The sequence below is a fragment of the Cavia porcellus genome, unplaced genomic scaffold (genome assembly GCF_034190915.1).
Source record: "Cavia porcellus strain 051 isolate PalLab524CR breed Dunkin Hartley unplaced genomic scaffold, mCavPor4.1 scaffold_38, whole genome shotgun sequence".
In the NCBI taxonomy this organism is placed as follows: domain Eukaryota; kingdom Metazoa; phylum Chordata; class Mammalia; order Rodentia; family Caviidae; genus Cavia; species Cavia porcellus.
The window spans coordinates 9,158,682-9,170,846 of record NW_026947521.1 but is presented as its reverse complement, the minus strand read 5'-3'; the positions used below and the strand labels follow the sequence as shown (position 1 = coordinate 9,170,846).

At 34.5% G+C, this 12,165-nt stretch overlaps 1 protein-coding gene across 1 annotated transcript in view; it reads right to left on the bottom strand.

The window, feature by feature from the left end:
- Window positions 1-12,165, bottom strand: part of LOC134474779 (uncharacterized) — a 75,886-nt gene that overhangs the window by 30,208 nt on the left and 33,513 nt on the right. Inside the window, exons 11-12 of the mRNA XM_063243428.1 lie at window positions 10,088-10,161; window positions 1,339-1,412 (exon numbers count right to left, since the gene is read on the bottom strand). Coding sequence (XP_063099498.1) covers window positions 1,339-1,412; window positions 10,088-10,161 — 148 coding nt within the window. The remainder of the gene's footprint in view (window positions 1-1,338; window positions 1,413-10,087; window positions 10,162-12,165) is intronic.

The following is a 12,165-nucleotide window of genomic DNA, read 5'->3' as shown; positions in this document are numbered from 1 at the left end:
ATTATCTGTAAAAATGAGACAATGATGTACACGTGGGAAACTTTAAAAGACTGGCTTAGTACATTAGCAGCAAACTAGGGTTTAGCATTAAGGTTTAGTGAATCATTGTCAGTGGAGCAATTCCAGTCTATCATCTAACTTTAAAATAAATTCTTCTTTATTGGCAGTGCTGGAGACGAATCCCAAGGCCTCTTGTGAGTTAGGCAAGCGCTCTAATACAGAACTATCCCTCAGCTCTGTAGATCAATTTTGCTGAAATGTAGCCACAGACATTCATTTGTTGTCTACCTCAGATTCTAGATGACCACAAAAGAGATTTCATGCCATGAAGCCTAAAATATCTACTACTTGATCTTTGCAGAAAAAAGTTAATTCTTGATTTACTACTAAAAGACCCTTTGGTGACATTTTAAAGGATTTTTACCTAATATACTGAAAACTAATCAATCATGGATCCTCATGCAATCCTTTGGCAATATTCAGATGAACATGAAGGTCCAGATTATAGTACTTATATCCTGAGAAAAAGCAAAAGTCTAACAGCTACCAAATTTCTTGGTAATAAGATCTTCAGTGCAGCCTGCAACTTTCTTTGGCAACTTAGCACATATAACAAGTATTACAGCAAATTTGCTGAAGACGTATTATTAAACAATGCTTTAAAAATATTTTGTGAAATAATCACAATGAATATTATCTAAAGGCTCCATGCTATATTATTTTATGGATATAGCAATTCAATTATTTCCTTACTGCTAAGCATCTAGACTATCTCACACTTTATGAGAATGTTAATAGTTAATCCTTCAACATATGAATGTATATAGGTAACACATTTACATAATTATTACCAACCTGTTATACCAGCTTAATGCTCATATTATGTATATGAAGTATATACACTCACCAATTTTAGCCTAGAGGATATGTACATTAAATGTCTTTAATAGCTATGTACATGTGTGTGATCATGGATCTTGTATTCCTTTCCAAGAAGGATTCAGTTTCATAAGAGAAGGCATTAGATTAAAACAATGAAATCATTGAGATTTAATTAATGCTATTAAATTGTTCAAATGCACTTAATAATTTCACTTACTAACAGTACATAATGATGTCTGTTTCCTCAGACTGGCTAATTCATCCAAATGTTTAAAAAACATTTCTCAAGATAATTGGAAAAATGATATCTAAATTGTCTGTATTTTTCTGACAGTCATTCAAAGCTGAGTATCTCTAGTAAAAGCAAATAACTTCTTAATCACAAATACAGGCTCACGTTAGATTTTGTTGTACAGAACAGTAACTATTTATGGTCAAATATTTCCATAGTCTTACCTATCATGTTCTTCTTTCTTCTCAGTAGGCAACTGCTGGGTGTCAGTTTTTCCACTCTTTCTTTTTCCTTCAACCTTTAAAGAAAGTTTGATGTAAAGGAAAACTTACTTTTCACTCACTGACTTTATTAAATATTTTGTTCTTTATATCACTTGACTCAGTTCAGCTGTCATTATTTCAGTCCAGAAAGACATGTATTTTTTTCTGCAGCACTGGTGATTGAAGCCAGGACCTTCACCCTGAATTATATCCTCCACCCTTTATATTAAATTTTCTGACAGGACACCACTGGGATCATGTCACCAAGGCTGGAATCAAACATGTGATCTTCCTGCCTCAGCCTTCCAGGGTATTGGGAGTACAGGAATGTGCCACCACGCTGAGGCATAAACAATATTTTTGTGTCTACCTTATCATTACAGGTCAATGAAATTTTTGCACATTCTGCTCCATTTTTGTTTGAGTGAAAGAAACAGAACTTTCCAAATTTTGAAAAGCACTAGGTTTTATTTTCACTCACCTTGCTATCCAACATTTTCATCCCCTGTATTATTGGTAGAAATAAAAAGTCAAAGGCATAGTGGGTCTTTTGTTTAGAGAATGTGTTACTGTAGGGCTTTCTGGAACAAAAGACTCTTACAATTTCAGGATCAAGGTATTCTTTCCCTTGCCTTTCACAATTCTTTTTCCATTTGGATACTCTAACTGGGATTTCAAGACAGTTGTAGGTACTCACTGAAATATATACTTAAGCCAACACAACAAACACAGGGAATCAGAAGTAATTCAGATTAAATGATTCCTGCAAAGCTTCTCAGTGGCATTTCCTGCACCTCATGACACCAATAGAGAATACAATTGTATAATGCAGGAATGGACAGATTACCAGGTGAACTCAAAAAAATCAAGCCAATAAATTACAAGTGTGATTATTCAGAAATAAAATTTAAGAGCAGTAATAATAAATATGTGGAAATAGGTGGTCATCTTGGAATTACACAGTCCATGAGTGATTTGAGTAAAAAGGTAAATTTGCACACATGACAGTAGAAAAATGGACTCATTTGACTAGGAAGATTCACAGCAAATCTCAAACATAGATAGACTTTTAAATCTCACTCATTGCTTCTGTTGCATTTCAACTTCTTTTATGGTGTAAACATAGCAAATGCAATTTATCACTAAAGTAATAGACAAATAAAACTTCAGATGTTAGTTTTTGCAAGCAACTTGCTCTGTGTTTATCTTGGTTCAGGTCACAAGGTAAGGGCACTAATACTGTCCCAGGTTACATGCAACTTGGGAGACTCAGAAAAACGCTGATGAAGGAACAAGGATCACAAGAATGGTTTCCCAAATTCCCACTATTTAGATAGTAGAAATGAACTCTTTCTGGACATATTTTCATATTTAGATAACCTCATTTTATATGTGAACTCTTCACAAGTGGAAACCAGAATGTAACTAGTAAAGAGCAAAACCGACTAGCACTGTGTAAACTACTCTTCTATGTTCTGCAAGTGCTCTGCCACTGAGCTATAAGCCAGGATGGCCTTTTTATTTCTAGAGGAGATAGGGTCTTACTAAGGTGCCCAGGATGGGATTGTAATGGGAGTCCTCTTGCTTCAGCCTAAGGAGCTGTGAATACAAGTGTGTATTCCATAACCATCCATGGTTACCACAAAATTTTGCAGAGGTGAGGAGGGTATAACCCTGGGATGTATCTGTTATATACATTTTCAATGCTGAGACAGGGTTTTTCTAAGCTGTTAAGATGCTCCCTTTGGGCTCAAACTTGCTATCTTCCTGCCTTGGCTTCCCAGAGTGCTGGGTAACAGGTTTGTGCCACCAAGCAAGGTTTACTTAAATGTGCCTTTCTACAAAGCCAAGAAATCTACTTGTAACATGCCTATTTCATGCTTAAATCTTTTCTATCCTGCAAAATCACCATGGACACTGGCAAGAAAAAAACCTAGATTCAAAGTAACAACTTTGAAAACCTCTATTTAATAAATTGTCAGACTATAGAAAAAATAGATTTCTAGGCACATATGAATGACCAAAATGGAGCTAAGAAGATAGCCCAGTAAAAAGCAATGAAATGGTGGCAGTAAATGTAAACAACCAAGTAATTCAGAAATCACTTCTAAAGCCCAAAGAAGGGAGGAAATTATAAAGGTCAGAGCAGAAAATAATGCAATAGAGACTAAGTAAACAATATGAAGAATAAATGAATAACAAAGTTGGTTCTTTGAAAGAATAAATAAAATTGACAGGCCTCTAGCCAACCTTATTAAAAGTAAGGAAAAAACTCAAATTCATGTAATAAGGAATGAAAAAGATGAAATCACAACAGACCCTGTGAAAATACAGAAAATCTCTTTTGAAAACTTCTACTCTCATAGGCTTGATTACACAGAAGAAATGGAGAGATTCCTAGAAATACATGAATTACCAAAGCTGGGTCAATAAGATGTAAAATTTCTGAATAACACAATTTCAATTAATGAAATTGAAAATGTAATTAAATCCCTACCAACAAAGAAGACCCCAGGTCTAGACAGATTCACTGTGTAATTCTACAAGAAATTCAAAGAAGATTTAATGCTGACATTCCTCAAACTCTTTGATGAAATTGAAAGGGGAATAATTCTCCCTAACTCATTCCTGGAAGCAAACATTACTCTAATACCAAAACCTTATACCAAACACCCAACCAAGAAAGAGAATTATAGGCCAATCTCCCCAATGAACATAGATGCAAAAATTCTCAATAAAATTTAGGCAAACAGAATGCACCAAATCATCAAGATTATTATACACCATGACCAAGTGGGGTTCATCCCAGGAATGCATTCCAGGAATGCAAGGAACAATGTGTATGTTCAACATACACAAATCAATAAATTTAATCCACCATATCAATAGAGCCAAAAATAAGAACCACGTGATCATTCCTACACATACAAAAAAAACTTTGATAAGGTCCAACACTTATTCATCATAAAAAAAAAACCTTACAGAAAATGGGAATAGATGGTTTTTACCTCAATATGATAAAGGCTATCTATGACAAACCAACAGCCAGCATCATATTAAATGGCCAGAAAATGAAAGCCTCTACCTTAAAATTAGGCACAAGACAAGGATGTCCCTTACCACCACTCCTATTCAACACAGTACTGGAAATACTAGCCAGAGCAATTGGACAAGAGAGAGAAATAAAAGGAGTAAAGACAGGATAAGAGGAAGTTAAATTATCATTATTTGCAGGTGACATGATACTCTACACAGACGACCCCCAAACTCCATTGAAACACTCCTAGGTATAATAAATAAATTCAGTAAAGTAGATGGATACAAATTCAACACTCAAAAATCAATAGCATTCCTATACACTAACAACAAAACCACTGAGAGAAATAAGAGAAGCCATACCCTTTACAATATATATCAACAACAAAATGAAATACTTACGATCTAATCTGAAAAAAGAGACAAAAGATCTGTCCAGGGAAAACTATGATACCCTTAAAAAAGAAATTGAAGGGAATCTCAGAAAATTGAAAGACATCCCTTGTTCATGGATAGGAAGAACGAGCATTGTGAAAATGGCCATTCTCCCAAAAGTGTTATATAACTTTAATGTAATCCCAATCAAAATACCATTAGCATACCTCACAGGTCTAGAGAAATCACCCCTAAAATTCATCTGAAACCAGAAGAGACCCAGAATAGCAAAGGCAGTTCTAAGCAACAAAGGCAAGGCAGGAGGAACCACAATCCCTGACTTGAAGTTATAGTACAAAGCTACTGTAATAAAATCAGCATGGTATGGAATAAAAACAGATGTAAAGATCAATAGAATACATTAGAAGATACAATAACAAACACACTCAGCCACTTTTTCTTTGATAAGGGGGCCAAACATGTCCACTGGAAGAAAGATAGTTTCTTCAATGAATAGCGCTGGAAAAATTGGCTCTCCATAGGCCAAAAACTAAAACTAGAACCATGCCTGTCACAGTGTACTAAACTAACTAAATGCATGAAAGATCTAAAAATCTTAAGACAGAAACAGTAAGTTTGTTGGAAAACAAAGTAGGTAGAAATCTTGAATACATAGGGGTAGGTACAGAATTCATGAATAAGACTCAAACTGCATGTGAAATGCTTCACAGAATCAATAACTGGGGTCACGTCCTATTAAAGAATTTTTACATGTCAAAAAAATATCCAGCATAGCCAAAAGAAAACCCACAAATTGGAAAAAAATCTTAGTGAACGGTCCCTCAGACAAAGAACTTCTGTCTAGAATATATAAAGAATTTAAAAAATCAGATGCCCAAATTCAAAGACCCATTCCAAAAATGGGCATCTGAGATGAACACACACTTCTCAGATGAAGAAATACAAGTGGCAAATAAATACATGAAAGAATTCAGCATCATTGATCATTAGAGAAATGCACATTAAAACAACACTGAGGTTTCATCTCACTCCAGAAAGAATGGCCAGGATAAACAAAACTACCAACAACAAAAGCTGGAGAGGCTGAAGGGAAAAAGGAACACTTCTGCACTGTTGGTGGGGATGTGCAACCACTATGGAGGTCAATCTGGAGATTCCTCAAAAAGCTGGGATTGGACATCCCATTTGACCCAGCTATCCCACTTGTGGGCATATTCCCAGAAGAACTGAAATCATCATGCCACAGTGATACATGTGCAGCCATGTTTATAGGCACAATTTGAAATAGTCAGATCTTGGAAAAACTTAAATGCCCATCAACTGAGGAATGGATAAAAAAGATGTGATATTTTTATACAAAGGAGTACTACTATGCTATAAAAAATGATCACATTGAGATATTTATAAGTAAATGGATGCAACTTGAGACCATACTCACAAGTGAAATAAATCAAACTCACATAGGATTGGAACAATTGTGAATATTATTGAATAGTTATCTGAGGAACTCTTGAAGATCGTTACATAAAATAACAACCCTAGTTATGCTCCTACCACCTTGTTTTGAAGGCCTATATTTTCAGTGTTCTAGGCTCTTTCTATTGTTGTCTATATGTCTTTTTTGTTTCAGGTTTTTCTAGTAATTTGTTTTGTTTTGTCTTGTTTTGCTTTTCCCTCTAATACAGAAAGGACAGGTATACATGCAGAAACTCATGCATGTGTAGAACTTCTAAAAAGTTCATGAGAGTTGATAATATAATGCATGATGAGATGAACAGCTACTCTGAAGAAATAGACACTAAGGTTACCAGTGCTGATTCCATAGCATCATGATGTGAAATTCAGCAATACTATTATTCTTTGGTCAGAGTGATTTTAGCCTGTTTTGTTTTGTTTAATTTCAACATACATGAAAGTATGGACAGCTATTTTGAAGAGAGTAAGAGACGTTATGGCAGCCATTGTTGACTTCCCTATTGTCTGGTCTTAAAGACCTAAAATGCCTTCATCATCCTGTTCTGATCAGTTCTATACGATTATGTTTTGTATGCATTCATTGTATGTGGCGATATGGACAACTATTTGGAAGAAAACAAGAGAAAAAATGATAGACAGTGAAGATCTCCAGTTGTCTTGCTTTGCAATCTGTGTCTTTTATATTGTTATCTTATGATGTTTTGTTATGTTTAATTTTACCCTCTTTTTAAAAAATCAGCAAAATAGACCCCCCACAATAAAAGACTCAGTTTTAAAAAGGGCAACTGAAATGAGTCTACTTTTCAGAAGAAATACAAGTAGTCAATAAGTACATGAAAAATTGTTGAAAATCACTGATCATTAAAGCAATCCAAATTAAAAATTAACAGTAAGACTCCAGATTATTCCAGGAAGGATGGTTATCAAGAAATCAAAAACAGCAAATGCTGGAGAGGTTGTGGGAAAAAGAGACCATTTTACATGGTTGGTGGAATGTAAACTAGAATAACCACCATGGGAATCAGTATGGGGATCCCTCAAAAACTAAAATTAGAAATTCCACTTGTTCTAATTATTTTCTTTCCAGGCATCATCCCAAAAGAGTTAAAGAAAATATATTACAGTGATACATGGTTATATGGCTTTTGATCAATTTTTCTTATACTTTTTCACATAATGAGTTCCCAAGTGTAAAGATATATCCAATCTCTCAAAATCTATAATGGTTTCTGATTCTTAAGAGACTTTTTCCAAATGTAGAAGTGGAAGATTAGTTTCCTTGGTCTGATTCTCTGATGCCTTTTCTTCAGGGGAGCATATTTTTAACATAATATTCTTCTTAAGAAACCACAAAGTTTGGAAAAAGGGAAAGTAGAAAATTAAAATTTAGCCTGTCTCATTGATGACTTAATTTACATAGCTACTTCTTCCTCAGTGGACTGCAACAAAGTGGTTGAAAAATAATCTACCTTACCTTAAAACAAAGAGAAAAACATGAACCAACACCTTTACTTTATCTGTGTGTAGACTAAACTTATGTTCTAAATTTAAAAATATGTACTAAGTGATCTTTAATATTATAAATCTGTTCCCATATAAAGATATTTTATCTTACCATTTGTTATGGCTTGGGCCTACCTGTCCCCTCAAAGACCCATGCAGTCATAGAGCTTTTTCAGAGGTCACTGAATCTAGTTTGTGGTACTGGAATTAAGGGTGTGCCTGCTACATCAATTCACTGATTGGTTTGGCATCACCCTAATCCTAGTAGTCTGGATAAGATAAAAAGTGAAGACCCTATTCAGGTCTTCTGCTGCATTTGATGTCTTCTGGCAACATGCATGTTTGCCCCTCTGCCATGCAGCCCTACCTTGGGCCCAACAGATTACTGACTGAAATCTCTACAAATCATGAGCTAAATAAACCTTTCTTCATTTTACTTTGGGTGCTGGGTATTTTGCCTTATCAATGAGAAACTTAACTAAAATGTCACCCTTTAAACAGCGAATCCTTCATTAAAAAGTCCTTTGTTCTAAAGCTTACTAACTGGAGTATAGGTAGACTTTAAATTACTAAGAGACAAGGTCACCAGTCAGAGTGATTCAAATTTATACCACAAAAGTGTTGCGCATCCATGTGAACTACGTTTGTTAAATCCACTTCTAATATATTCTAATGTTTACTACACAGAGTGGATGAAGTACTTACTGATTTCTTACATTGAAGTAAGAAATTATTGTTTGTACCCTAACACCAAAGTCTCAGTTGGGAAGGTATGAGTCTCTGCAGCTGGGTTGACTTTATGACCGTTCAATGTAGGCAATGGAGTTAGCTAGAGACTAGAAAGTACAATTCAATTCTTTTTTTTTAATTTTATTTAAGGAGAAAAAAAAGCAGAGAAAGGGCACAAGTTATACAGATTTACAGAAAAAAAATGAACAGTAGGAAATCACTAGTTAATGGATTACATATTGTCATCTTAGAAATAATTGTTCAAGTGACAAAATTAAAGCTTGTAAAGTGGACATTCCATCAATGATACTGCAAACAGTTCTGTTCAATGATCCAATAAAACTCTGTGATATCATTTTCTATCTTATACACTTAAATATACATGCAGTTATATAGTTTAGAGCACTTTCTTTTCCTCTCTTTTGTACAATGACTATTACACATTTTGGGTTTCATTGCTCCCACGGTTCTTATTACTTTTTTGGAAGAGAGTAAAACCAAATGTGACATAACAGAACAGAATCGGTCAAGTCAAAAGGGTGGACATAATAGATAATGTGAAAACATAATACAAGGTGATCAACAATGGTTACCATAATGCCTCCCGCTATCTCTAATAGAATTGCCTATATCGTTAGTTATAATACAATTGAACAAAACAGTAAAGAATAAAACCGACAAAACCAAAACATTGGAGACATTGGGGGTCTTCAAAAGTAGATAAAAGAGAATGGGCGTTATAATGAATCTCATTATCTTCACAGCTGATGCCTAAACTTTTGAACCTGACACTATCCAGCAAAACAGAATAGGGGAGCATCAGTTAAAAACCAGATGGTGAGAGTAATACAGGGCTTTAAATTGAGGTAATGGAAAGTCAAAGTGGGTTACTATAATATATCCTGCTATTTTTTTCCTTTAATTAAAAGGATAAAAATAAAAAAGTAAATAATGGAGTGGAGATTGAGATAAAAGAGGGCATAACAATGAAACAGCGCAGATCAAAACATAACCATTTAAGCAGAATAGTGTTTCACCACCAGATAATCCTGACCTAAAAGTAGTTACCATGTTGTCTCTTTCCTTTCTAACAGGACTCAGGACTACATTGCTGAGGCTCTGGGAATGATCACCATTTGTTGTGCATCCAACAGTGGTCATCACTGTTCCACTGGCCCTAACATGAGCTGCTTAACAAAAGGGCTTGAACCTGGACTCCCTTTCTTCGTCATTTAAGAACATTGCACACATGGAAGCACTTTTGCCTTAAATCTAAAACTTAGACATAAGTTACTATAGATTCTAAGAATAACTTGTTTATAACTGGTTAAAAGTTTTTTCTTTTGGAGGGGGTCTCAGGAATCAAACTCAGGGGTATATGCAGGCCGGCATTTGTGTCACTGAGCCACGTCCTTGGCATGACTGAAATATTTTCAAAAGTAAATATTAAATCATAAACTACTGATTCTAAAATGTGAGTCAGAAAAGTCATTTCATTTGGCTTATACTATATTATTAAAGAAAACAAAACAATGTTAAACTAGGCATATAAATTTACATTTTTACTTACCTGGTCCTGGCTGTTTTCACTGTCATCACGTCTTCTCAAATCTTCCTTTAATGTCACTTCTATGTTCAGTTCTTCTGAAAAATTTATATATTTATGTAAAATAAACTACTTAGAACAGATAAAAAGTGAGTTTTTATGAAATAGAAAAACTAATACAAATTTATTTTTATTTTCCAGTTAAGAATTAAATAATTGAATTAATCCTAATTTTTGGATATTTACATAGAAATACTTGTAATTATCCCCAAATTAACAAATTATTTGGAAAGATATTAGATATCACTATATTGAAGATATAGGGACCTCTTAGAGCTTCATCATGAATTTACTCCCTAAGCATAGATGGAAGTCAGAAATATTTCAAATACAACAGAAACATATAAATCCACTCTATGCATTATTCTCCCACACATCTTGGCTACTTTTAAACAGCTCAGCATGTTATTATTAAAGGTCTGTAAATTACTATTACCTTTACATGTTTATCAGTGAACACCCTTTTCTTTATGTCTGCAATGTCTTCATCCACTCTTCTGGCAACATTTTAAAAAATCTTTTAAGACTCAGTTTATAATGTGAATTATTTCTTGATTATGTTTACCTTCTCCACATAAAACAACTGCTTCTTTCTTTGGGGCTCCCTTTCATCAATGTTTCCACTGTATCTTTACCACACAAACAACAAACTTACTTCCTTATTAAACTTTTTGATCCTGTATTGCATGGGACAATCTTTTAAATCTTCTTTGTATACAAGTCTTCCTTCATCTTACTCAAAAACTATTTATGGAATTCTTGCTAAGTGCTAAGCACTGGGGTTTAGAGAGCATAAATAAAAGGTATCGGGAATGGCTTTTCTAGAGGTAATGATGAGCTTAGAATTAGAGTGAGGTTAGCCAGACACAAGGCAGGGAATTGTGGGAGTATGAAAGGTAGCAGCAAGAGAAAAAAATATTAAATGGGAATGATACTGATCTAAAAATAGAGGAATCACAATGGAAAATATCACTAGCTGTTTAGGAATGCCTGAGATCAATGAGGGCAGACAGATGAGAAGGCTGAACATACAGAAGTAGAAGTCAGATCATGCAAGCCTAAAGGTAACTTTGAGATGTTTGCGCATCAGTGCTTTGAACAGTGGCTCATGGTCACATCTGTTCCAGAGATCAATCACTCTCAATAGTCAGGAGGATGACTATGATGGCCAAATGAATAAAGGGAGGGAGATGAATTCATAGAAGGAACCAGTGTCAAGTAAAGCTGATGCAGGCCTAAACCTCTTAAACAGTCCATAAATTCTATTTCCAGAAATATTCAGATATGAAATCATGAGTACCCGTTATAGAATGAATTTTTATTAAATAAATAAATGTATACAACTGCGTCCTTGGAGAACAACACTCTACTAATTATTTTTCAAAAGATATCATTTCACAAAAGAGTTGTGAAATGAACTACTTAGATTTCTTTAACTTGCTTGAGTCTACTCTGTAATTCTTACTTCACCTGTTGCGATGTGGAAGGAACACATTTAGTGTTTTGTGTAAAATGCCCTGCTTCTTGAGGTTACCACGTACATTAACACATAAGAGAAGGGCTGAAGGTGAATTTCAGAGGTAGAGTACGTGCTTAGCATGTGCAGGGATCTGAATTTATTTGAGATTAGTCTCCAGCGAAAAGGTTGGGGAGAGGAAGGCAAGGAGAGCAGGAGATGCAAAGAAGTCACATCTGTGGGGAAATAATTTTGGGTTTATAGCCTATACCCATTAATTTAGGAGATAACTAGTAGTCTATAAGATATGGTAAGGACATATACATTATGTTTCAAGATTTCTTATCAATGTAATCACATGATTAAGGGCACTAATTTAGCTGCTACATAAAGTAGAATACATATCAGGTGACACCAATGAATAGATTGTCCTACTAATTGAATTTAGTGATTTAATTTTTTAGAATGGTAAAGCAAAGAATGGAAGTTAAGGTTTATTCACAGGAAAATGCAAGATATGAGATTCCACATAGTGCTAAGAAACCCTTCAGAGGATAACCTTCATATAATATTTACAGTTTGCAAC